This window comes from Ictalurus punctatus, chromosome 1 (genome assembly GCF_001660625.3).
Source record: "Ictalurus punctatus breed USDA103 chromosome 1, Coco_2.0, whole genome shotgun sequence".
In the NCBI taxonomy this organism is placed as follows: domain Eukaryota; kingdom Metazoa; phylum Chordata; class Actinopteri; order Siluriformes; family Ictaluridae; genus Ictalurus; species Ictalurus punctatus.
Genome location: NC_030416.2, coordinates 12,475,589 through 12,503,580, shown reverse-complemented (window position 1 = coordinate 12,503,580; position 27,992 = coordinate 12,475,589). Strand labels below are relative to the sequence as shown.

Below are 27,992 nucleotides of genomic sequence, written 5' to 3'. Positions count from 1 at the left end.
GGATCACAGCTGGAGAACTGCAGAAGTTAGTTGCGTCTTGGGGTCAGAAAGTCTCCAAAACTACAATCCGAAGTCACCTACATCACCACAAGTTGTTTGGAAGGGTTTTAAAGAAAAAGCACCCTCACCCAAAAACAAAATAGAGCAATTCACTGTCTGTATTTTTTTATCTTAATAAAATAAAAATTTTCAATTTTAAATGCATCATAAAATATAATAGACCAATTTACTGTAAGGCTATAACTTGGTCAAGTCAAAATTGACTGGACATGAATTAATAATTTGCTGTGTATTTCAAATGTTTTTTATGGTCAAAGCTGTGAATTATTTAGCAGTGACCAAACTATGCTGAACATTGTGCTTTTCATATGTGTTCATGCACTTTTGCAATTTATCTATATATTAAAAGATTTTTGTTGTGTGTTCCTGTTTGTCTCTGTATGCTAAGCATTTTCAATAATTCCCTTATGTTTCCTAATATATGAAAGATTCTTTTCATCGTATCTCTTGTGGGCATTCTTGTCTTATTACAGGGTGTGTGTGAAGGGATTTCTGATGTGCTTATCATATACTGGATGTTGCAGTTGCCAAAGTTCTTCATGCATAATCATTTCTTTCTTTCCTGCTTTGGCATCCTCGTTCTTTCAAAAACTTAGAACAGCCCACTGTGCTTCCTCTATCTTTCACACAGTCATGCCCCCATCCTCACATCTCTCTTCTCTCTTTCCCTCCCTCTCCCTCTCTCTGTTTGCTCACTGCTCCATTTGTCTTCATTGTGTTTTTCTAATTCGTCCATGTTGGTCGAACCCTGGCAGAGCTGCAGAACAGCTTTATGACTTCCCTTATTCGCATACGCCAGTCCAATGATCTCCTCATGTCAAATACTCTGGATGTTATTGTAGCTTTTAAATACCTTTTCTGTGTGAAAAAGCATCACATTATGTCAGATTTGGTGTTGCTTGTTACTTTGTGGCCTCATTTCTCATCGGCATCCATCAAAATTCCAGTGATTAGTAATTCGATGCTGTATGTATTCACTCATGTTGCGTACACTGGGGATGATTTCTTTGTGGTATTTATGGTTTTCAGCTCGTGTATGTGTGTGTGTGTGTGTGTGTGTGTGTGTGTGTGTGTGTGTGTGTGTGTGTGTGTTTTCAGCTCTTCTAAAAGTGCTCTCTGACTTCCAGCCTCCATTCCATCAGAGGCTGTATTCTCTAAATAGAGCCCCCTCCTTTATATGTGTGTGTGTGTGTGTGTGTGTGTGTGTGTGTGTGTGTGTGTGTGTGTGAGAGAGAGAGAGAGAGAGAGAGAGAGAGAGAGATGTGTGTGTGTGTGTGTGTGTGTGTGTGTGTGAGTGTGTGTGAGTGTGTGTGTGTGTGTCTGTGTGTATGGGGCATGTTTTTATATCCTGGTGGGGACCAAATGTTCACACAAAGATTACAAGGAATATATAGGGATACAATGAATATCTGATAGTTTTGCTAAAACCTGCTTGGACATTTGAATAAAATAAAAAATAAAACATAAAAATGTAAACACTAAAGGAGCCAAAAATATTTCCTTCTGGTTACTGAGGATGATGTTAGGGTTAGGCGTAGGCATAGAATTAATTATACCTGCTTCAATAATTGTCATTGGAAGGTCCTCACAAGGATAGTAAGACAAACGTGTGTGTGTGTGTGTGTGTGTGTGTGTGTGTGTGTGTGTGTGTGTGTGTGTAACTTCACTTGCCTTTATTTCCCTCTGTAACATCTCTGAGGGAGCTTAGCACACAGCCTAAATGTCAGTTTTACTTCAACACATCCTCACGCTGCCCTCAGCGTTTGTCCACTCTTTTTACGTTTGACTCTTTTTTTTCCTTTTTTTTTGTAAAAAAGAATATTTTCTTAAGAGAATAAATGTCGGTGATTTTGAAACTGCAAAGGGGATTACAGAGACAATTACAGACCGCCATCCCGGATGCTGCTGCTGAGTGCCATGATGAAGTTGATGTTGGAGGACTGATAGCTTTCTGAGGAGCTTCTTATCCAGACACTAAAAAGCTTCCTCAGTTATTTTTCACAGAAAAATCCGTCGTTTTTTTTTAATTCGCCTACGCGGACCCATTGCTGTCTGCCATCAACCTTCGAGTAGCCTTTCTACTCCAGCTGATATTAAACCACTGAATTGTGGCTATCGCCGTTTACAAACGTGTTGTTTTTCTCACTAATGCCGCGACGTCTGTCAGTTATTATGTTTCTTTTCACAAGGCAAACAAAGCGACTGGTCGGTCAGCAGTACATTTCACTGAGTGGCATCTAATCGAAAATACACTGACAGAGGCGTGGGACAACGAGAAACTTCCGAAAGTACAATTAAAGGTAAGCAAATATTTACCAAGCAGTATCATTTATATCTCTGTAAATCTCCTATCAGTTCTGTTCGTTTAGGTTTTTCCCTGTTTGAAGGCAGAATCTTCCATGTAGAGACATTCCTGTGTGCTGCCTGAATCAAAATTGAACCCACACTGAGATTTTGGTGCTTTTCAGTGACCTATTCAAATGATTTTAAAACGGATCACTATGAACCAACATCCTGGATCAAAATTATGTTTGTATCGATGTATTAAAAGTTACATTTCAGGATCTCCTAGTAACTGTACTGTCCACGAAACGTAACGGGAGCCTCAGGATTCCCAACTTAAAACAGAATGAATATTCTTCTTATATATTTTGTTATGCACAAAAAGAATGGGGCAGCCTACACTTTTAACCACATCAAGACTTCTACGTTCTATAAATATGCAAATTGAAAACTGCCCTCAACCCTACATGTCATCACACCCCATCTCTTATACCTTTGTAAACCAGTGTTGCATGCTCTGCATACTGGAACGTGATTGGCTCTTATATTTTATGACCTCATAACCCTGGTCATCACATGTTCAGATTTTTCAATTCAATTTATAGCGCAACCCCGCTTTTCTTAACATAATGGACAAAACCACTGTTATATTGTAATATTTTTCACACACAAAAAAAATTCCCCACAAAAATGTCAGTACAGAATGGGACACAGAAACAGTCTACGCTTTTAACCACATCAAGACTTCCACATTCTATAAATATGCAAATTGAAAAAATGCCCCCAACCCTACACATCCCATCTCTTATACCTCAGTAAACCAGTGTTGCATGCTCTGCATACTGGAATGTGATCGGCTGTTATATTTTATGGCATAATAACCCTGGGCTGTCATATGCTCAATACTAACTCAGATTTTCCAATTCGATTTACAGCCCCCTGTTTTTCTTAATTTAATCAACAAAACCACTGCGGCAATATTTTTCACACTTTGACCAGATAATGAGCTGAATAGATCAGGCATTTAGGGAGCATGGCAAACAAAACAACATGCATCTGAAACCATACTAAATTCATATGACAAAGGTTATAGTTCTTATAGGTGCCATACTCTTCTGATATATCATTAAGTACAGTTCTATGTAGTTTCGAACAATGTTGATGTTTTTATACAACCTGAACGCACACTTGAAAAAAATTGTACACCACCATTGCTTACTATTACTGCCATGGGCCTTGTAACAAACATACATCAGGATCATGACCATGACTGGATTGCTGTGGTGCATTTGTTCCAGCATGTAGCCCTAAAATATTGAAGGCTAGTTCTTTTTTTTGTGTTTTTTTTTTTATGTCTTCAGGGGGATTAAATATTGAGGACACCGTAGGAAACCCCTCATTGAGCAGTTGAGATAAAGACCTGCCAGATCATTAGTCAGATGCAGGCCTAAGAGCGTTTTAAAATGTTAATGTTGTATGAATAATTACAACATGCACTGATTTTTACATTTTATGTGAATGCATTTCAATGTATTATACTATCAGAAAGGTTTAATGAGGGTCAATAAGGATTTAAGACACTTTATGAAGCAGTTATTATCCTGTTGAATTTGTTAATGGCATGTCGCAGTTTTAAGTGCAGTTCACTCCTGTAGAGTGCCAAAGCTATTTAATTGTGAATAGGTGCAATGGAATACATGTGCAGTACAATGAACACTACATCACAAACGTAACACAAATGATTATGCAGCTTCATTAGTAAGACTACACACAGTGAATAAGACTAGTAGTATCATATAAAGAAACATATTAAATATGGTGTCTTGTTGAACTGGTTCCAGGATTGGGTTTGTAACTCTGCTCGCTTTCTTGCTCTGTCACACGAGACCAGACTCACCTTCCGTTATATGTTGCACAACACTGTGATAACAAGCTGACAGAAAGCATCACGTCAAGCCACACGTGAGAGTGTGTGTTGATGGTGGTGGTGCTGGAGCTCAGTGACAGTGATTTTTTTCTTTCTTCTTTTTTTCTTTAAGTGCATCATGCTTTTAGGTATATGACCCTCACTGGAGTGATGTTGCAAGGCTGGCCAACTCCTCCAAGCCAAAATCAACTTGACGGATTATTATTATTAATAATAATACCTTGTACTTTATATTGCTAAGTGAATTTCTTTGACACAAGCGTTTAAATTCGGTTGTATTTTTGATTTGTATTCTGATTTATATTCTGTTGTAAGTTAATCTTTGAATCAACTGATAAATGTAGTTTAATGCATGTTTCACTGTTGTGTTTTCCTCGGACCTCCAGGGTTGGGGGCTCGATTCCTACTTCAGCCCTGTGTGCGCAGATTTCGCATGTTCTCCCCATGATTTGGGGGTTTCCTCCGGGTACTCCACACATCCATGTGTTGTAGACTGATTGGCATTTCCAAATTGTCAGTAGTGTGTGTGTGAATGTGTGTGCGATTGTGTGCTGTGATGGTTTGGTACCCCGTCCAGGGTGTCCCCTGCCTTGTGCCCTGAGTTCCCTGGCACAGGCTCCAGGCTCCCTGTGACCCTGTGTAGGATAAGCGGTACAGAAAATGGATGGATGGATGGAAGATAGGATAGGGATCCACCATGACCCTAACCAGGATAAAGTGTTTACTGAAAGTGAGAGTGAGTGAGGGAATCTTTTCATTGCTGGTCAATTTTGAGCCAATCATTGTCACATGTGTTAATAACTTGGCACAGTAGCAAAATATCAGTCAGACTCCACAGTCTTCGAAAGCGTTTCTCAGGGGTGAAACCCTTAGATAATGAATGTTTCTTAACATTGTAAAAGGATCCGTATTTTGAAAGGCAAGGTGTAGCCAAGCTTTAGATGGGTGGGGTACCTCTCATTCATTTGACCATGTGAAATGTTGATATGTTGTAGCTGTTCTTCTTCTGGGAGAGCTTCTCTATCTACTAATTTGGAAACAGTTTTGGGCAGCACAGGGCAGTTATGCTTCACCAAGGTTTCAGTTAGGTAATGATTATTAGTATCTACGTGCCGTCATGATCTTAGACCTTGCCTTACTCACCTTGACTTACCTTAATACTTTATGAAATATTAATGTGTGGCTTAATAATATTATCTGTGTCACACATATAATTGTGTGGTTTCTCAAAATATCTATAAAAAAGAGATAATTCCAGCATCGCATAGAAATGAAATTTTCACATCTTATGAATGACCATGTATCACGTGGTACTGCGATAAATTTTATACAACATTATGTAATATGAATTGTTCTCAGTAATTGTAACTGGAGAGTTACATGTGTAACTCTCCTTGTGTAACATGAAGTATCTAATTGGTGTAAATTAAATGACATATTTAGCTGTTTTTCATCTTGACCATTTGGGGTTCAGGTTAAATAGATTTAGGATCGCTTGTCCATGACGTCTGTATAATCAGACCCAAAAAAATCAGTTAAAACCTCTGTGTTTTAGCAAAGGAAATATACACATATAAACAGACTCTTTGATCTCTTAATCAGTTCTGCCTCGCCCAGTCCCATGGTTGCAGTCATTTTAATTAAAAGCTGGTGTGTTTATGCGTGTGGCAATTGGATGTTCCCTGCCTCTCTGCTTAACCTACTTTCCCTTTTTTCCTCTTCTAGTCTCTGACTTCCCCTCTATTTGTTCTGTTTGACTGAATTAATTGACATGCCTTTTCTCTTGGTAAAAGGAAAAAAAACACTTCATTATATACTGTATAATCCATATCATTAATATAATACAAGCTTGTTTCATTTGAAGTTTCATCTCTCTCTCTCTCTCTCTCTCTCTCTCTCTCTCTCTCTTCCCTCTGGTAAAGGTAAACGTAGTCATCAGGACTAATGGCTGCCATCGAGACTGTTCCCAGTTACAGGCCTTCGATATGGGTGCAGATGTGCCACGCGCTCCCTCGCTTCGATCTGACCATGCAGATGCGAAACAACGTATTCACACCAGACAGCTGGGAATACCAACAGGTTCTCTTTCCTTCATAGAAAGCTGTATTACTATTTCCCTCCCTTTTTTCCCCCCTGTTTCCTTCTCTATATCAGATGCAATTTTCACACCTGACAGCTGGTACCAGTGGGCAGACTCATCGTGTGGAGACACATACATACTATTCCTGTCTTTGTGTCTATTTTTTTTCCCTCAGTACTTCACTCTTTTCCTCTCTCGTTTTGTCTAGATTTGAGCATTAGACCAAAATTATGGCGCAATTCCCTACGGGAATCCAGTAGGAAAGAGTAATATTAAACACTAATGCGTTGTAGCTTTGGGATAAGAGCAGCAGCATGATATATTTATCTACCCTAATGCTATAGACATGTTGTAAATGTATTATGACAGTCGGTCTCTAAGGATTTAAAAAAAAAATTGCATTAATAATGAACTCACGTAGTACATGGATGCAAAAACATGGATAATTTGATTAATTGCCAGCTTGTATTTTTGAACAATACCCAGTGCTGGATACACAGTATTTTGGCTTGTATTTGTATTGTGAAATAAAGTAAGCAGATAATATTGGTTTAACCTAGAATTTCAAACACTGTTCAAAATGAAAATTATTATTCACTCCACATGCAGTCGCAGCCATTTCAATTCAATTCAATTAATTTTTATTTGTATAGTGCTTTTAACAATGGAGATTGTCTCAAAGCAGCTTTACAGAAACATATAAACACAGGATACAGATTTTAAGTGTGTGAATTTATCCCTATTGAGCAAGCCGGTGGCAAGGAAAAACTCCTTAAGGGTTTAACTTCCTTAACTAATTCCTTGAGAGGAACCAGATTCAGAAGGGAACCCATCCTCATCTGGGTAACAACGGCTAGTGTGAAAGTAAAAGATAGTTCATTATGGTTTTAACATGAAATCAGTTTGTTGAACTAGTCCACTGTTCACCAAAGGAGATTTGAGTGCAAAACTGCATGTGGTAATTGCAGTCCCAAGGCCATAGTAGAAAACGTAGTCCCAGCAACCACAGCGAGAATGTCCATGTGGAATTGAGGTCCATCCTAAGCAATCTCCAGGCTGTAGACTCCAGTTGATGAGAGATCCATCTAGAGGTAGGGCATCAGGATGGATCAGGCAGGTCCGGAGAGCAGAAAGGGTCAGGATCACTGGCATCTCCAGAAAATCATGTGTAGCTCGATAGAAGCCACATTTCCAGAAATTTATGTGATTCCAGAGATTTATGTTATTTAGTAGGCATGTTTATTAGACATATGCCCGAATTGAATTAGTGTTGAACAATAATGGTATATCTGTTTGTCTGAAGTCAGGTTTACACTATATGATTTTTGGTCCAAGTTTGCTGCTGTAGACAAACATCGCACATGGTAAAAATTCTTTGGTCGTGAGTTGAGATGGACTGTCTTTGAACACGTGACGTGATGTACTCATTGGCAGCAAAGTTGAATGCCATTGTGACCAAAAACAGTCAGTGACAAAGTCCTGGCAGTGTCAGAATGTAAAAAACTATTTTACCGCTGCTTTGATGCTCATCTAAAAGCCTTAAGGCTTAAGGCTGCAGGCGTTCGTTCAACACCAGTGCACAGCTGCAGAGATTGGCTGTGTTGTGAATTGTTGCGAGATCTGGCACTGTGGTTTCCGAGCTGGATTGAGATGCAGTGACGTGGAAGGCTGTGTCAAATTGCAGTGCATTGTGTGATTCACAGCAATAGTCTAATTTTAGTTGATGAGAACAGAAGAGATGCTTTCCATGGATCACACTGTGTGGGCAGGAGAGAGAATGGCAATGTTTATCCTTTCGGTGTAGAAACTGAGCCATGGTGAACCTTTGACCTAAACCATGAACGAGAGGTAGAGCTTGTGAGGCATGCATGGCAGCAAGAGGAGAGAAAGAAGGCGAGATGGAAGAGGGAGGTGGAGGAGAGCAAGACCGATGATGGAAGAGAGATCCCTTTGTGAAAGAGGGAAGAAAGCAAGAGGGATAGAACAACAGCGTGAAGCGATGAATGCATTTAAGTAGGTCACATATTATTAATAGAGATCCACTGGCATGGATAGAAAGGAAAAAGTGGGGAAGGCAAGCATGAGGGAGAGTGCACGAGAGGGAGGTGAGAGGGAGGGATGACTGTGGTAAGAGACAGGGAATAGATGAATGGGGGGATGGGGGAATAGGAACCAAACGACAGGGCAACAGATATAGACAGAATAGCCAGATGGACACAGATAATACTGCAGATTTGGGATGTATGAATTTGTATAGTGTTTTGTCCATATGTGCGTGCACATGTGTTGACATGCTAAGAATGTGCTGTAATTAAATCACTTCTGCCTCATTCGGTTTGCTATAATGTACAGGAGCCTCCATTCTGCATCAGCCAATGAAATACAAGAGATGGCCTCCATTTTATGTTGAATTTTATGGGAGCTATCTGCTGCCTCTGTATATTGTGGCCTACACTCCTGTAACCTCTACATAAAATATATACATGAAAAAAGCAACACATCTGCCATCTATAGTTTGGGTGAAAGCAATGAATATACAGAATACACTGTTTGTGAATGCTTGTAGAAATCTAAAAGCTTTGGGTGCAATTTCTCACTTTTGTCAACTGACAAACTGCACTACACATATTTATGTTGTGTGGCATTTTCGGTTAACATCGCTCCCTCCATTTCTCTTTCTCATTCTCTTCCTTTCTTCCTTTGCTGCACACAGACTCTCCTGGTTCTCTCCAGTCTTTCAGCCATTGCACTCATCCTCTCGCTTCTTGTTGTCCTATCCTTCCTGATTCACTACTGCTGCTGTCACCGCGGTGATGCAGGCAGGGACGAGGAAGAGGAAGATGACGATGCCAGTGGTGGCCATGGATATGGTGGCAAGAAGGGGAGGCGCATCTGCTGTGTCACATGGGTGTCTGTGGCAGCTGTGACTCTGTGCTGGTAATGTACCTTAATCATGTGACATCACATCTGTATACTGCAGTACCTATGTCTAAACATGATTTTTTATCACAATAATATTTCAATACTTTCCCCATGGTTTATGATGGTATTGTATTCAAAAACTACCTGTAGTTTGGAAATGGAACTAGAAAAAAACCCCTGGAAAATCCTTACATTTTGAGCATGCTGGTCTAAATACACTCACTGTCCATTATATATTTGTTGCTGAAGTGATTACTGACAGAATACAACACCTGCCTTTAGGCTTCTATTATAAGTCTGTTTATAATAAAAATTAACAAGCTTTCTTTTATTTTTTCAGTACATAGAAACGTGTTAATCAGATATGCTGTATACTACAGGTGCACAAGATAGAGCGAGAGATTATTTTAAAAGAATTCATCAAACAGCATGCACACTCAAATGTTTTCTCCTTACTGGACTTAATTATGAAAAAAACCCAAACATTTTAGTTTAAGGCCCACACTATTTACAAATTGCAGTATATCTTGAACCAACTATTTCAGCTCCCAAATGAAAATTTTTTCTCTAAACAAACAAAGTTTGAAATTATGACCAGTGATTGTTGTTCTTTGTCTAACAATGTTTGAAATTATTTCATGAAATCCATCCATCTATCCATTTTTCGGTTGTCTGGAGTCTGGAGCCTATCCCAGGGGATTCAGGTGGGGGGGCGTCCTGGACGGGGGGTGCCAACCCATCGCAGGGCACGATCTCACACACACACACACACACACACACACACACACACACACACACACACACACTTACATACTATAGAAGGTTTAGAGATGCCAATCAGCCTGCAACGCATGTCTTCATACTGGGGAGGAAACCCCCCGAAGCCACTGAGCCACTGTAGACCCCCCACCCCCCGTTTCATGAAATCTTAATTGTTAAACCAGAAAGGCACTACCAATGTGCTTCATTAAGAAAATTCATTTCCATTTCTCCTGATAACTGATCACCTCCTTTACTTCAACAAACAGCAGTGCAGGTAGACCCTCTCTGACATGCTGCATCATACACACAGCTAAGATTCAAACATACGCACATGTTCTGTATCCCTCCCCATTCATGCTAAGGAGGCAGCAACAACACAATGTCTAGTTGAGATGTGTCCCACATCCAGTGGCTGTTGTAAAATGGGCTTAATCTGCAAACTAGGGGTACCTGATTTGTGTTCATTTTATTTTAAGACTTTTAATAGAGTTGTAATGAATGTTGGTGGAAATTAAATTATCTCTATTTTGCACTGTGAGCTGACCGCCTGTTCTCCACAGGAGAGTAAAAGCTATTTTCATACTTGGCCATAACAGTGCTATTCTCAGCATCAATATATTTCTAAACTTGGCTTTTTAAAATATATTTTCACTGATTTCATTTGGATGTAGGGCATAACAAATACCCAAATAGTGGTTTCCGTATTCTAAAACAGTTGCTTGCAAATATTTTTTATCTTTGTTACATAGTAATCCCTTGGCACAAGAGTTTTCCAGCTGAAATTTGGCACAAACACTTGAGGTTACTTCTGTTGCATTACAGTCCAAGCACTAATAGCAATTACTATATATTGAGACAGGTTCTATCATGTAATAGTAATCAAAAGACCCAGATTCACCCTTTCACTCTTTTCCTGTGGTACTTTAAGCCTTCAAACTTGTTTGCGATTCCTGGTTGTGTGTGTCTGCTATGGCTATAGCAAGCAGAAACCTATATAAAGGAAGGAATTGTGTATGGAGTGTGTGTCATGCTTGAAGCAGAAAGCAGAGCAGGATTAAATCTGGCAGATCTGCCTTCTGATTGTATGTGATATCACGAAATGCAGGCATTCTAATGTTGCATCTGTTTAGCCTGTGGCTTTACAAAGATGACATCATCCTCTTCCCCTCCATGTTGACCTCTTTATTCTTCCAGTGTGGATTTGTGGTGTAGGCAGCGGTGTAAATTTAGCCTGACATGGGGTGGGACAGGCATCAAGAGGCTTTATTGTACATGCAAACATTTAAACGTGAAACTATATGAATAAAGTAAACTTACAAACACACGACAGGACAGAAATAATATTGCATAGAAATGTAATAATAATAATCATCATCATGATCTATATTATTATTAATAGTATTTGTTTGTTGTTATTACTATTATTATTATTATTTTTATTATTATTATCATCTGCAATAACGGCAAGTATTTTCAAATAATTATTCAGTGCAGAGAATCACTGGAATGGAAGTCTTTTCTTTCCATTTCCTGTCCCTGAAATCTTAGTCTGACCTCAGAAAATTTGTATTGATTATTCCATTACCAGTTAAACGCTGCATTACTTAAGCCAGGCTTGCACTCGATCTCTGAATGCGAGAAAACAAACCACATGATAAAGTGCTCACTCTGTAGAAGTGCTCTCACTGAGTGACTGTCCAGTCTGAAGTGATATGTCGTGTCCCCTTGGCTGACAAAATGTTGACAACCAGATGCCGCTCAGCTGTAATGACGTACTCACCAAAAACAGTGGGTGTGGTCTTAAGTTCACACACATGTACTAAGATCAGCAACATGTATATTGCTTGTAACACAACACACATATGTATGTATGCTCACCCCAACTGTCTTTTGCTTAATCTGGGTCAAACAGTGACTCTGGGTCTGGCAGGTTGGATAAATTGTGGCTAAAATCTGGTACAAAGCTTTCAGATAAATTTTTCAATACGTGAGAGTGAAGTACAGTGAAGCTGGTTTTTCCAGAATTCATTTTTTTAATGGTCGCCATTTCAGTGTTATTCCTGGGGCCAGTGCTTTTTATTCACTAATGCTGAGTCATTTACTGAATTAAACACACCACCTTTATTCTCCCTTGACTCCATTCTTCTGTGTTTTTGGTCTCTCGCAGCGTTGCTATAGGCTTTGGTTTCTACGGTAACAGTGAGGCGAAAGACGGCATGTATCAGTTGACCTCGTCTCTGCTCACTGCCAATCACACACTGGCTTCCATCGATATGCTGGTGAGAAAACACTCATTCGATCAGTGATCTAGACTGCTGTCCATCCAAGAGAATTAATAAAGGCCCATCATGCCTTAGCTGTGCGTTCATGTGAAATAAATAAATAAATAAGAGAATAATCTGATTAATTATTCATGTGGGTATGGATGTCCATACAATGTATTGATTTGGCTTTTGCAGGCTTAATTGCTTGCTTATGCAGTCAGTCGGTGTCTCTCAGACACAGTATCTGTGACTCTCCGATTAATTCCCTCATCCTCCGTATTTTCAATTCTCTCCTCTTCTCCGTTCCCTTTCTCCTGAGCCCAGGTTTCAGACACTGTAACATCTCTGCGGCAGTCCATCTCTGGTCCCTTGACGTCGCTGGAGGATGTGTTTGGAGGGAATAAACCAGCTCTGGTGTCCACTCGCTCCTGCAGACGTCTGTCTGAGCACGTGATGTCCCTTCTCTCCTCCCTCACACTAGGAAAGGGGCTGAGCTCTGTCACTACTAATGGAAGTGATGGCATGGTGGGGGTTGTAACCCCTATTCTCCCCTCTATACCCCAGGCTGTGACCTCAAGTTCAAACAGTGCCCCTGAACCCTTCTCCCCAGGGTGGGCAGCTAGCACACTCATGGTGAATGAGGACTACAGGTAAAGTAGTGAGGGCTGTTTATATATGTTGCTGTTGATTTAGGCTGAATATGCATATTGTACGAGTTCTCTGAAAATCCTGTAAACCTAATTCAGATTATGTGTAATCTATATTGATCACTCCTCTCACGTTCATTGTGTGCTATGTGTTTTGCTTTGTTTAGGTGGCTCTCCTATGTGCTGCTTCTCCTTTTGGATCTGGTGGTGTGTCTTTTTATTCTGCTAGGCTTGGCTAAACAGGCCCGATGGCTCCTCATTTTGTAAGTGTCGAACACTGATATTATACAACAATTTGACACAATTTATTGTGACCAATAAATGGTGGAAGGATGCTTTCTAAAGGGTTATTTGATCTGTAACTGATCTGTGTCCAGTTTTCTAAAATGGTTCTACTTGAAATCTTTTCTCTAAGGGAAAGCCTAATTCAACGTATTAATAAAAGAGGAACACTACGCAACTGGGCAGCATATCATGTATCCAATAACCTTTTTTGACTACTGTTAACATGCCCTCACATCTATCACTATTAGGGATGCACCGAAATGAAAATTTTTGGCCGAAGCCGAAACCGAATATGATGAAAAACTTGGCTGAAGGCCGAATACTGAACATGTCTTTTTGCCGTTTTTCCATTTATTTGACCATTTTTTTCACCATGGCATGAATTAAATAGTCAAAATGTGCTTTTTACTATTTTGTCTTGCTTTTCAAAGAAAAAAATCAATTACAAAAACTACAATTTCAAAGTTTTTATTTAACACTGAACATATTTTTTCATTTCAGCAGGCATAGGCTACCAACAAAGCACAATATAACTTTAAATAAATAAATTAGTAAAATAAAAATATTTTGATGTGGTCATCTTTGAGCCCCTCTTGAATAGCCGATGTTAGGCCTATAACTGACTGCTGAAAGAATGTAACACTCTGTAGCCTACAACAAAAATAGTGCATTAAAAAGTGCATTGACAAGAGTGCAAAAAATGGTTCTATTGGGTTCTATACGGCTGATTATATTGGGGATATATACCGCTCGCGTCCCTGTACACCTCGCGGAGTATTATAGTAGATGTAGTATAGTTAGATACGTTGTTAATGTTATGTTCCCTTAAATAAATACCTCTTTACCTGCTTCCATACTCTACTCCCTTACGTCTCGCGACGTGACGGAATACTCCGGAACAGAAGCAAAACAAACGCATGTGTACACAGTAAACAATGTCACAGTTGTCAACATCCGAAGAGAATGCGCTCGTGCACGTAGCTCGTGCATGTGTGCGCCCTCTCATCTTTCCGAGCGCGCTGCCGGAAGTGTAGGTCGTGAAATTCGCGCGTCTCACTGTGGTTGCTAGGCTATTTGGCGCGTCATCAAACACGTCATTGTTCGGTCAAATTTATTCGACCTTTTCACTTATTCGGCCTAACACCAAAAATGCTTTTTTTGCTATTTTCGGCCAAATAATTTCGGTTGCTGAACATTCGGTGCATCCCTAATCGCTATTTAATTTTTTGCCTTCAGTTTGAAACATATATATTTACATTTAGAAAAGCATTTGTGTTCAAAAAAGTCTGACCACAAACTAGATTTTCAAATATGTGAGAGAGATGTACAGTAAGACTTGCTTTTCAGAGTTAGAGATTTTGTTACTGTTCATCTTTTGTTAGCAACAAGCTAGCCAGCTGACCGTGATGAGTCTTGTATATTTACTTTCTCGATACAGTGAACTGTAGAGTTCGGCCGATGGTGGATTTTACAGATACTGATAACTAAGTCGGGCGGTACCTGCCGATAACCGATTATTCAACTGATAGTTTTTTAAATTGATACTGAATGAAAACATAACACTCAAAGTAAAATATTGCTGAACATTTATTACAAAAATAAACAGTACTGACTGTACCATGAAAATGTACTGTAAGTTTTTAATTAAATAAATATATAATATATGAATATATATTAACTATTAATAAATATTAAGTTAAATAAAAGATTTACATCCATACTGAACCAAAAAGTAACTGTCCAAATAACAAATAAAAATAGAGACATCCAAGATTAATAAAAAAAACACAAATAACACAACAAAATTTGTCAGCGATTGTTTTTATTTCACCTCTAGAGGCCACTCTCGTACTGTATAATGACAGCAGACCCTTCTCAGCCGCAACGGACGCAACCGGGAAAAACTATCGGTGTGGATTTTTGCTACTTTATTTACTGTTCATGCTATGAGCAGCCATGCTGATTTGATGTCACTTGCTGAGGTTGGGCAGTGTCTTAGTAGTTAGCACGTTTGCCTAGCACCTCCGGTGTTAGAGGTTCGATTCTTGTCTCCGCCCTGCGTGTGCGGAGCGTGCATGTTCTCTCTGTGCTTCGGGGGTTTCCTCCAGGTACTCCGGTTTCCTCCCCCAGTCTAAAGACTGATTATAGGCTGATTGGCATTTCCAAAGTGTCTGTAGTGTGTGAATGAGGGTGTGAGTGTGCGTGATTGTGCCCTGCGATGTGTTGGCACCCTGTCCAGGGTGCCCTTGGTCTCAGATTGATAGAAGTTGTTTGGTTTTTTTTTCCAAAAAACAGGCTTTTTATTCGGCCAGCTGACATGCAAAGTCAGATGGTGACTGTAGTGTGTGTGTGTGTGTGTGTGTGTGTGTGTGTGTGTGTGTGTGTGTGTGCATGTGTGTGTGTTTGCAGGATGACAGTACTGGCCTGGTTGGCTCTGTTTTTGAGTTGGGGTTCTCTTGGCCTGGAAACAGCCACAGTGGTGGTGAGTATTCTGGATGAGGCTCCTGCTGCCCATTTCTAACTCCTAGCTTGAAAAACAACTCTCCACAGGGTATTCAGAATATAATAGCGGCTGTGTGTGTGTGTGTGTGTGTGTGTGTGTGTGTGTGTGTGTGTGTGTGTGTGTGTTTGGGAGAGCTCTTTGTCCTAAACAATAAAAAAAAAATCCAACCAAAGTGCTACAGATGTGAATCTTAAAAGTTTCAACAGTGAAGTTCAGGGTGTATGAGAGAATATGAGGAATGTGTGTGTGTGTGTGTGTGTGTGTGTGTGTGTGTGCATGTATGCGTGTTAAACTGTGAAAATCTTGTCCTCTTAGAAACTTTGCAATCCTGGCATTGTCCCAAAAGGGCAATAAAAGGGTTAGAGTTGCAAGAGAGAAAGACTGTGTGTGTCATACTGAGTGGCTCTTTGTGCAGTGGGGGGAAAAAGGCAAGCTGAGTTGAAGATGGGGATGAGAGGTCTTAACAGCGACTTCAAGAAAAGCTGAGCAAAGAGAGAGAGAGAAAGAGGGAGAGAGCAAAAGAGAGAGAGGAAGAAGCCCAGTGGACTACCACTCTGTTAATCAGGCAGTGAGAGGCCTGGGACAGGAGGAGAAGAAAGAGTGACTGGAGGAGATGGCAGTAGCTGGCTCTTAACACAGAGGCCCACTGTCCAGAGGCAGCCGACATGAACAGTCATATCTCTCTCTCTCTCGCTCTCTCTCTCTCTCTCTCTGTCTCTCTCCTGTATGTTAGTGTTTCAATCCTTTTATCTCTCTCTCTCTCTCCCTCCCCCTATTGTACTTGTAGGCTTTTGTAGTTGTTCTGAGTCCTATTTAAAGATAACAGTGATTAATTACATGTCTTCACATACCACAAAGGAGAGCAAGTGTGGATAAAAAAACGAAAAAAAAAAAAATCCCACAGAGACTACAGCAATGGCAGCGTGATTGGAAGAAGAACAGAAAACTGGAGCACTCCAGGAGAGGGAGAGTGTGTGGGAGCACCAGGGGAAAGACAGAGTGAGAGTGAGAGAGATGTTCTGTATCTATGTCAGTGAGTGCTGCAGATCAATAGCAGTCACCGTGGCGGCAGCAGGGAGATGAGGGAAGTATGTCATTCGGTCACCGTGTCACATCGTTAACATCTTTCCCCTGTGTTTTCCCTTCCTCTCTTTCTGTCGCTTTCTCTCTTTCTGTATTTTTCTTTTCTTCCGCAGGCACTCAGTGATTTTTGCTTTGACCCAAACACATTTGTTCTCAACTCTACACACTTTAATGCTGGGACAAGTACAGGTGCTATGCTCTGTCACCACTTTTTTTTTTATTTTGTCTAAATCTCACACATACACACACACACACACACATTTGTTTTACTATCCTTGTGTAGACCTTGCATTGATGTAATCCTTAAGATATATAATTAATGCTCAGCCTACACCGACATTTTCCCCAAACCTTTATTTGTATATATATATTTGATTTATTTTTATTTTTTTAATTGAACATTTAGGTTCTTTTAGTTTTTCAAATAAAGGCTGCAGTTTTTGATAAATAAATAAATGGCAAGGGCCAAATATCTCCACAATGTCAAAACTGTCAGATATTTCAATCCTTGCGGTGACATTTTATCCCCATCAAGATATGAAAACACACACACACACATACACACACATACACACACATACACGCCTTAACAAATGTCTCTGTCACTAGAAATCCTGGATTACTACTTGACCTGCAGCAGAAAAATGACCAGCCCCTTCCAGCAGGTAGCCACACTATTATAATACAGATGATATTGATTTATCAAGATACTCGTATTGAAGAACTGAAGGCAACCATTGAGTCGACTCTCAGCACCTATGATCTTGGCATTTTACCATAATGTAGCTCTTTCAGGCATCATGGGCTTGAAATGAAAGCCCAGTCAGACAGAGTCTGTATTAAAAATGTGGGGAGTTTTTTTTGTACTCTAATTAATTTGAACCCTACTGAAGCTGTGAATTGAAGAGGGCCATCCACATGCACAAAACTAAAAATATAGAGGAGATCAAAAAGTATTTCATGGAGGAGTGGACCAAGATCCCATTACAACTTTGTTAGACATTACAGCAAGATACTTGGTGTGATAAGGGTGCCAGTAATTTAAATAAAGCAAAAGCATGCTTAACTAAACTTCTACAATGTCCCTGTATGCTTGAGCTCAAAATATCCCTTATGGCATGTCATTTTATATATTAACGTTTATTTGTTTTGATAAATAGTGCCAAGAATTCTAGAGGACACTGTATTTCTGACACTTTTTTTTATTATTAATGGAAGACTTTATTAGGCTTAAGAGAGACATACTGTGGATTAATAGAGAAAAAACATAGCAGGACAACTAGTCTAGTCCTTATCGAATATTGGACCGGTTTCAAGCACAGCATATGCTTCAAGTGCTGGACTGTGTGCAGACATATGTGTTTCATGCAAAAACAAAGAAAACATGTGCCTGTGCATACATGCATTTGCAAACATGGACCAATTTCAGAAGATGCTTCTCAAGAATAATGTGTATATATACATACAGGTGGACAGAAGAATTATGAATCAGGCCCCATATCACATTGCAGCAGAATAAATTAATTAGTATTTTTTGTCTGCTAAGGTTTTGCTCCAAATCTGTTCTATGGCTCTAACAGTGTATGTGTGTGCGTGTGCATGTGTGTTATACTGGCTGTAGCTGCTGACCCAGTCCCAGAGAGCTTTGTCTAGCATTCACTCTCACCTCTCCAGTTTAGAGAGAGATGCTCTCCCACGTTTCTCCAAAGCAGACGTGAGTGAACATGTGCTACTTAATCCATGCATCTCTGAAATCGCTGTGTCGAAATCTGCAGTCAGAAACCATGTATGGAACCAGGGAGCGAGAAAATGGCCGCTGTCTGAAAGCTTTTTCCTTGTAGAAGCCGCTGAGGGAGGTGCAGCAGATGCTCAACTCTACCGAGGGAAATTTCCACCAGCTGGTGGCGCTGCTCAACTGCCGAAGCCTCAACAAGGTAACCATAGCAACTTGCCTTCCCCAAAGCACATTACTTTGACATAAAATGTGTTTTAGATGATAGATGTGTGTGTGTGTGTTGTGATTGATCTCACTGTCTCTCTCTATTTCTTTGTCGCTGTCTTTGTCTTTCAGGACTATATTGACTCTCTTAAAGGCCTGTGCTATGATGGGATGGAGGGATTGCTCTATCTCTCACTGTACTCATTCCTCTCTGCTCTGGCATTCACAGCCATCCTCTGCTCCCTTCCTGGAGCCTGGAGGAGCTTTTCCAGGTAACCTGAACTCTTCCTGCTGATTTGTATTAAAAGTGTGAATGTTCTAATGCTCTAATGTGTTGAATGACAACGTTACTGTGGTCTAATTTTTAGCAGGATTCAAAAGTTATGTGTGTGTGTATGTGTATATATATATATATATATATATATATATATATATATATAGCCAAATTGTATTTCTTAAACAAGATTACATTATTATTCACTTATTTCTGTTCTTTTTCTATTCTAGAGGAGGAATTACACTACATTTTCCCAATGATTTGTAATGATATTTCAGACATCCTGTTGCTAATAGATGAATATACTGGTCATTTCCTTCACATTTTCAGAAACAAAGTCCTGCACAAAACAAAACAAAACAAAAAACCCTCACCTGGTGAACTATGCTCTTTGCATCCTTTACTAGTACATAAGGCCATCATTTGAACAATATAATAAAATTATACAGTGTGTTACCCTATAGTAACAGTTCAACATTTAAAAATCCACTTGAACTGTATTAAATTTAAATATTGTTAGTTATTAAACATTATATGGTGCTTTCCGCTAATATTGTCACCCATGTTAAATATGAGCAAAGAAGGCTGTGAAAAACTGTCTTTACTGTTTAACCTTGTGATCTCTTGTTCCACAAATTTATAAAAAAATAAATACTCTGCTCTCATAGATATCAAAACAATTGCAAACACAGGTTTATCCCAAAAATATCTTTGTTAAATATAGGTGTGCAACAACTATTGGCACCCTTTTAGTCAACACTTTGTGCTACCTCCCTTTGCCAAGATAACAGCTCTGAGTCTTCTCCTATAATACCTGGTGAGGTTAGAGAATACATGGCAAGGGATCTGACACCAGTCCTCCATACACAATCTCTCCAGATCCTTCAAATTTCGAAGTCCATGCTGGTGGACTCTCCTCATCAGTTCACCCCACAGGTTTTCTATGGGTTTCAAGTCAGGGACTGGGATGATCATTTCTGTGTGGATTTTGATGTATGTTTTGGATAATTGTCCTGCTGGAAGACCCAACCACAGCCCATTTTAAAGACCCACCACCATGTTTAACCATGGCATGAGGTACTTTTCCATATGGCTACCTCTCTGTGTGCGACAAAACCACCTCTAGTGTTTATTGACAAAAAGCTCTATTTTGGTTTCATCTGACCATAGATCCCGATCCCATTTGAAGTTCCAGTAGTGTCGGGAAAACTGAAGACACTTTAGTTTGAGAGCTGAGGCTTTTTTCTTGAAACCCTTCCCAACAACTAGTGGTGATGTAGGTGACTTCAGATTGTAGTTTTGGAGACTTTCTGACCCCAAGACGCAACTAACTAAGCAATTCTCCAGTTTTGATCCTTGGAGATTTTTTGGCCACTCGAACCATCCTCTTCACAGTGAGTTGAGACAATATAGACACACGTCCAATTCCAGGTTGATTCATAACATTTACATTTGACTGGAACTTCTTAATTATTGCCCTGATGTTGCTATTTTATGCTATTTTCTTATAGCCACTTCCCATTTTGTGAAGCTCAACAACCTTTTGCCGCACATCACAGCTATATTCCTTGGTCTTACCCATTGTGATGAATGACTAAGGGAATTTGCCCCTAAGGGAATGTGTTACCTCATATTTATACCCCTGTGAAACATGAAGTCATGGTTGAACAATTTCCTGTTCCTAGTCACCCAGCTGTACTAAAAAATTGAAAATATAAATGGGAATAAACTTCAAATATATTTTTCTCATATGAATTCTTAAGGTTGCCAATAATTGTTGCACAAATATATTTAACAAAGATTTTTTTGGATAAACCTGTGTTGTGTTTGCAATTGTTCGATATCCATGAGAGCAGCATATTTTTGTGAATTATTTGAACAAATTTTCAAAAGGTTAAACAATAAAGACAATTTTTTACATCCTTCTTTGCTCATATTTACCAAGAGTGCCAATATTCGTGGAGGGTGCTGTATGTATTTATATTTTGGAACAGCTGTGTCTCATTGCTCTATCTTACCTTCAGGCCAGTATCATTAAAATATCAAATGGTGCACATACTGAAATATTGAAGTAAAGCAAGAAAAAAAAACATCAGTATGGTAGTAGAACACTTCACACTAGAGCACATTGAGTTAAACAAATATCTAGAGTATACACTCAATGGTCACTATAATAGGAACACCTCATTCATGCAGGTATCCAATAAGCCAATCATGTGGCAGCAGAGCAATACACAAAAAGCATACAGATACAGGTCAAGCTTCAGTTAATATCCACATCAAACATCAGAATGGAGAAAAACTGTGATCGCAGTAACATTAACTGTGGCATGATTGTTAGTGCCAGATCTCCTGGGATTTTTTTTTTTTTTTTTTTACACACAATAGTCTCTAGAGTTTACACAGAATAGTGCAAACAACATCCAATGAGCAGAAGTTCTGCAGGTGAAAACGTTAGAGGAGAATGACTAGGCTAGTTTGAGCTGACAGAAAGAATACATAAGCTCAAATAATCACTGTTTTTCAACCGTGGTGAGCAGAAAAGCATCTCCGAACACACAACATGTCTAAACTTGAAGTGGATGGACTACAATAGCAGAAGACCACATCGGGTTCCACTCCTGTCTGCCAAGAACAGGAATCTGAGGTTACAGTAGGCACTGGCTGACCAAAACTGGACAGTTGAACATTGCCAGATCTGCTGAATCTGTTGCAACATGCAGATGTTAGGGTCAGAATTTGGTGTCAACAGCATGGATTCATGGACCCAACCTGCCAAATCTGAATCCAATAGATCACCTTTGGGATGTGGTAATATGAGAGACTCATAGTATGTATGTGCAGCTGACACATCTGCAACAACGTGATGTAATCTTGTTAACATGCATAACAAATATAACAAAAAGTATGGTGTTCCTAATAAAGTGGCCGATGAGTGTATATGTAACTATTTATGCATATATAAAAAACAAATGCTTTTAATTTTTATGTTCTGCCATACGTTCTGTAGACTGTAGAGGAATCCATCAGTTAGTGGGACTGATGTAGTAGTTTTTTAGGTTTATAAGAGACAAATTAATACATTAAACTCTGAATGGCCTTTTATTAATAACCCTTTTGTGTCTTTTATAAGGGAATATATCAAATGTGTAGTTTGTGGTATTGCTATATGTATATCTAGAAACTCATTCTTTTTGAGCATGCTAACACTCATTATGTTGCATGCTGTCTTTGTGTACTGTGACTCATTTATTTCACCCATCTCCCCAATTCACGGCGCAGAGACTCAGAGGAGTATGACGACTCGGACAGCGAGAGCGAGGACCCCTTCACTTCCCATCAGGCACGTAGACAGACGGCCAGGGGGTCCCAGCGTGGGGCCTTGCCCCCCTTCTATAGTTACCAGGGGGCTGGCTGGACATCCCCCTTTTCTAGCGCACCTCCGTTGCCGTGAGTAACACATGCACAGACACACAGACAGACAGACAGTGGATGACATATGTATATTCATACAACTTAGAATGCACTGGTTTATGCAGTGTGAGTTTAAGACAACCTAGATAGAATCATATGTACAGAGTTCATGTCATTTAGTTTTTAGAGAGGTGAAGAAATTAGTGTAGAAATTAGTAGATGCTAAACAGCTTTTTGGTCTATAGTTGAGCGCTATGCACATCAACACGTCAGCATGTCACTAGTCAACACTCCATTTAATGTTTTAAGAGCATATAGAGTTGTAGACAGATGTACTGACAATCACAGACATATATTTGTTTATCACTGACAATCACAAACATATTTGTTTACCACTGACAATCAAAGACATATAGTACTGTGCAAATGCCTTAGGTACCTTATATTCTTATACCTTATATAAGAATCTTATTACGTTATGTTTGAAGACATCTTCGCTTTACAAAATTCCTTTAGATGTGCCTAAGACTTTTGCACAGTACTGTATTTTTGTGCAAGTCCATGCAGACACATGTAGATAGCTGCAAATATCCTTACAGACAGATACACACACACACACACACACACACACACACACACACACACACACACACACACAGACACACAGACAGGTGGACATGCCGAGTGCAGCTTAGTCAAACGAACAGACACAAGTCCAGAGGTCTGTCTGTCTGTGTGTCTGTCTATCAGTCTGTCCATCTTTTCAAGACAGACATAAATCCACCAGAGGCGATCAGACTGAATGTTTTTTAGGTAAAATTCCACCCTCTCCAGTATTTTCTCCTAATCAAATTTGCGCTTCCACAATCTGCCTTCCCATCTCTCACACGCTCTTATTTTGCTTGTCTTCACTGCAATCGCACGATTTGTGTTTTGCTTGGGCTGCAGTAGTTTATGTGCATTTATGTTGTTAGGAGGGCTTGTGAGTAGCTCTTATTGTGCCAAAATCAGATAATTCCTATTTTATACATTTAAGATCCCTACGCACTATGCTCTTGCACTCCCAGTTGCCCTTAGCTATCACCCTGCTTCTTTCCTGTCAGAACCCACATAAACAGATTATTGAAAATAAATAAGGTCTTATATGAGGTGTGTGTTCATCTCTTTAACTCTCCTCCACCCTTTCTCTCTCTTTATCCATCCTTGGTCCTGTTTTTCTGTCCTATACTTTTCTCTGTATGTGGCATGGCCGTTCTCTGTGTCCCTCCCTGCCACTCCTCCCTCTTTCCTTCCTCTTGCCCCTCTCTCTGTGTCTCTATGCAGGACTCCAAACACTTCCTCCAATGGCAACCCTGGCTATGAGAGCCTGCCTCTGAGTGACAGGCAGTCCCCACCCCCCTCTGTGAGTTCCCCTGTCTGTGTGCCATCATCATGACTCATGGCATTCTCATTGATCTTTTATCTGTGCCAGGGTTCTAACTGGTTCTAGATCACCCCTCCCCACCCACCCCCACCCCTTCCTAAAGGGCTTTATAAACCTGCAAATAGTGAACAAACTTTAACTTAAATTTTAGGATTGTGGTGTTCTCAAAAGTTGGTGAATGGATTATAGTCTTTCTTAACATTTGCACAAGTTATGTTGGTGACCCTCTGTCCTGGGTGTATATTTGCTTAAACAAATTCCCAATTGAAATCTATTCAGAGACAACAGTTTGTTGGAGTGCTGAAGTTGCCATATATGAAATAGGTTGTTTTTTTTTCATGTTAATAGATCAAACGTAAAAATTACATAATTTTTCATTTTGAACACCGATTTACTAGGATGTTGTTATTTACAGTATGAGGCCTATTTTAGTAAAATTATATACATTAAATGAATGACTTGTATTATGATTTAGCCCTGAGTTCCAATAAGGCATTATGGGCCCTATTTTCGTGATCAAGACATGAGATCATGGCGTCGTATATATTCTCTGTATTTTTGTGACCATCAACAGATTTCATATCAATTTTAGTTTTAGAAATAACCAGCTGGAAACTCTTGGAGACTTGATACAAATGTACATGCTTTTATTTGGAAAATCTGCAGAATGTCAATAATAAATAGGCTATAGACAGAATGGTACAGAGTACCAGAATATGATATGAGCCTTGTCGGTGTGTGAATTTTTTTGCTGCAACTATTTACAGCTATTACACTTTTATTTATATATCCATATGTAGGGTTATTAGATGATTTTGAGATCATCTTTTGGGAGCGCAGAAAAACATAATACATCAATGGTAGGTTATGCGAGAACGAGAAAGTACAGCAGCTATCAACTCCATATGAAGTGCAAAATGAAAAACTGATATTGGTATCCTAGCAAAACTGATATTGCTGACTATGATGGAAATAAATTTGTTATTTTAATACTGTAATGTTATTTTATTCAAATGAATTTGCATGGATTTCTAGGAGGTTTACATGTCACTTAAAAATTGCAGTAGGATGGATGGGATTTACAACGGACTAAAACTAAAAGATTTGCCATTCAGGAGCTAGGACTTAATTGTTTGGTTGTTATGAATATTATAATTCATTAAACAGTTTTTTGTGCTACGAAATTGCAATTGCACGAAATTGTCTTTGACAGTGATGTTTGTTTGTAAATTAGTCTTTTTAGCTGTATTCATGCTCAAAGCGCGTGATTAGAAGAGGGCTTGGCTGAACGCACGTTATGATGATAACACATGATGCGTCTTGGCCCAAATATGTGGTAATGTTGAAAAATTGCAAGCGCCTTCGAATATACCAACAGTCCGTTTATGTAGAGCGTCTGCTGTACACGTCCCTGTGAACGAGCTGCTACTATAGAAACGATAACATAGTAGAACGAGCGCGTCCTTCGAGTTTGCTTGATTAATTTCTGCTTTCGCGAAATCGCAAAATTCTGGCAGGACTGATTTAGTTATTTGGATGAAGCGGTTAAGCCTATTTATTTTGACGTGAGAAAAATACAGTTTTAGCATTGTGTCTATTAAGATGGAAGGCCAAAATGGTTTTTAAAAAAAAAAAAAAAAAAAAGCACTGGTGGGTTTTGAATGTTGCACTGCTCCCCTGGCTCCCTTTATTTATGATCATGAAAATAATTACAGAGGACAAATTCAGATTGGCTTGAGTACAGTGAAAATAGCAACACTTGGGTGTTAACAAGCAAAGTGCTCTTGCACTGACACGAAAATAAAGCCCTACAGTTTCCTTTTATACAGTTTGCAACTTTGAATGTTCATTCATTGCGTACTGACATTTGCTTTTATTCTTGTCTTTTTTTTGCATCTGTCTCCTGGATCTGTCTGTCTGTGTGGTGCCATGTTGTCCAATCCCATTGTGGTCATGTGAAAGTACAGTACTCTCCCAGCATGTTGACAGGCTATACGGGTAGTCAATCACACCCCAACCCTGCCATTTCAAGGAATCTGTACTTGCGCTAATGTGTATGTATAGTATTGAAAAAAATTATATATATATATTTAGCAAATATTTAGTTTTAATATGAATGGACACTTTACTGAGAGACTAATTTAAAAGACAGTAGAATGCTAGACGTGTAAATCTGCTGTGGAACGTCAGGACCACTGGGATTTAAGAAGAAAGAACAGAACGAAAGTTAAAATATTTGAGTTGTGTAAGACACAATTTCCCCCTTCAACTGGTTCAGTGTCGTGTTTACTGGAGACAGAAAACAGGATGGTACTGACGTTACCAGATTGATGTTACTTTATTACTCTATTTTTAAATGTATTACTACTTTGTTTGGGAGTTTTTATATTGTATGCTAAGTCACAAACACATGAGAATAATGGCACAATTTTTCTGTATGACAGCTTAATGGGCACTGGATTTATTTTTTTTCTGTTTTCTAAATATTTGACTGTACCTTTTTTTTTTTTTTTAAATAGATGGCAGTTGTGCATTACCTTGTATACCCTTTGATACTATATAATATACAATATTACTATATGATGAAAATATACTGTATGTTCACTGTAAATTATGTTTGAGTGTTAATGCACTTTCATGTTTAAAATAAGAACAATATGAAAATGACGACAACAATAAAGAGAGAGCTGCGTTTCTCTAGCCTCTCAGCTGGCTACGTACGGAAATAAATTTCCAGACAGCGTTTCAGCAAAACAAACTGCCATTTGCTTGCAGTGTAGTAGCCATAATGTACACAGCAATAATACTGTTTTCTTAGCTGATGAAGCACACATCTGCAAATTAGGGTTAATGTACTGAAAACAACGTATCTGTAGTAATAACTTTACAGCGATTCAGAATGAAAATGATTTGGGGAAAAAAAAAGCACTTCTTAGGAACATCATTACTTTGTTTCCTAATAACCTAATAGAAAATCTAATTTATAAATATGTAAGTTATTAATAATAATAGTTTATATTATAATTATTTTGTCCCTGTAATATAAATAATAATTTATTTGCCATATAATCAAAGCTAATATTACTGTAAAATATTCAGTAATCCAATGCACAAAATTGTACAAATGTGCCTATTTTTACATTTACGTTTCTACAATTAATTACTTCTTTTTTTTTGTTTTAAGTAACTATGCAGCTCGATAAATCAAAAACTTAATGATCTGCATTTTTTTTTTTTTTGGCCTGATAATATCAGTCCCAACTAGACAAGTTAACTTTCACGTAGATTTTTTGTAACATCAGAAGTTATTGTGAAACTTTTTGTTCACATAGATTTGTGATAAATGTGCCGACTAATTTAAGTGTATCCACCCTAATTTGCAGGATTGTTCTCTCACTTGAAACAAGTAAGAAACAAACACTGTATGTTATGTTTGTGTGTGGGTGATTCAGGGTCCTCTTTCAGATGTTCTGTGTGTATGTATACACATTTAAATATACTCAATTTGCCATTGCATTAATCCTGGCCTTTCCTATCCTGCTCTTATTAATCCAAAATCCCTGTGTTTCTATGGTTTTAATGCTCCTTTGAATGGCCTACTTTTTCACTACTGAAACTAAATATAAAATAAAACAAAACTAACAAAGATGGAATAACCCGACCCTTGTGTGTTGTGTGGCATGATGAAGAAAACAGTAATTTGCAAAGTTTTAATTTAATTGTCTTATCACTACTTTTTCATTGGTTGATTAAAAATAAATAAATAAATAAAAAGTTTAAATAAACTACCAAACCATTGCCATTTGAATTGTTATGGAAATGACACCAGAATTTAAAACATTTATATTGATGTAACTCTAAAAAGCTTTTCCTGTAATAAAAAAGGACTTACTAAATAACCTCACATATCACAGCACCATAAAAATCAGCTAGATTGTTATTGTGCTTATGTTTTGTGAAGCTTCAACAGATATACCATACTTACTTTCTGGATATTTCAGTATAAATGAACGCTTACTCTTCTTCTAAGCAGTTAGCTGATGCATGGTCAGATGAGTGGCCCAGTCAATCACCTGACTTGCATTCAATTGAACAAAATTTAAAGACAATATGTTTAGAAGAA

The 27,992-nt window shown here is 38.8% G+C and overlaps 1 protein-coding gene across 6 annotated transcripts; it reads left to right on the top strand.

Moving 5' to 3' along the window:
• The first annotated feature begins 1,728 nt into the window (after window positions 1-1,728).
• ttyh1 (tweety family member 1) lies at window positions 1,729-27,525 on the top strand. Of its 6 annotated transcripts, none has more exons than XM_053681031.1 (15): window positions 1,729-2,360; window positions 6,193-6,349; window positions 9,064-9,287; window positions 12,202-12,313; window positions 12,623-12,948; window positions 13,113-13,208; window positions 15,640-15,712; window positions 16,930-17,005; window positions 17,426-17,481; window positions 18,438-18,530; window positions 18,658-18,750; window positions 18,888-19,027; window positions 22,315-22,375; window positions 23,770-23,848; window positions 25,837-27,525. In XM_053681031.1, the coding sequence occupies exons 2-14, from the start codon at window positions 6,215-6,217 to the stop codon at window positions 23,806-23,808; spliced, it is 1,524 nt and encodes a 507-aa protein (XP_053537006.1). In that variant the 5' UTR covers window positions 1,729-2,360; window positions 6,193-6,214; the 3' UTR covers window positions 23,809-23,848; window positions 25,837-27,525. The 6 variants fall into 6 exon arrangements, with proteins under 6 accessions (XP_053537006.1, XP_053537001.1, XP_053537002.1 ...); XM_053681026.1 differs by having other exon boundaries at window positions 22,315-22,482; XM_053681027.1 differs by having other exon boundaries at window positions 22,315-22,482; window positions 25,832-27,525.
• Window positions 27,526-27,992: the final 467 nt, after the last annotated feature.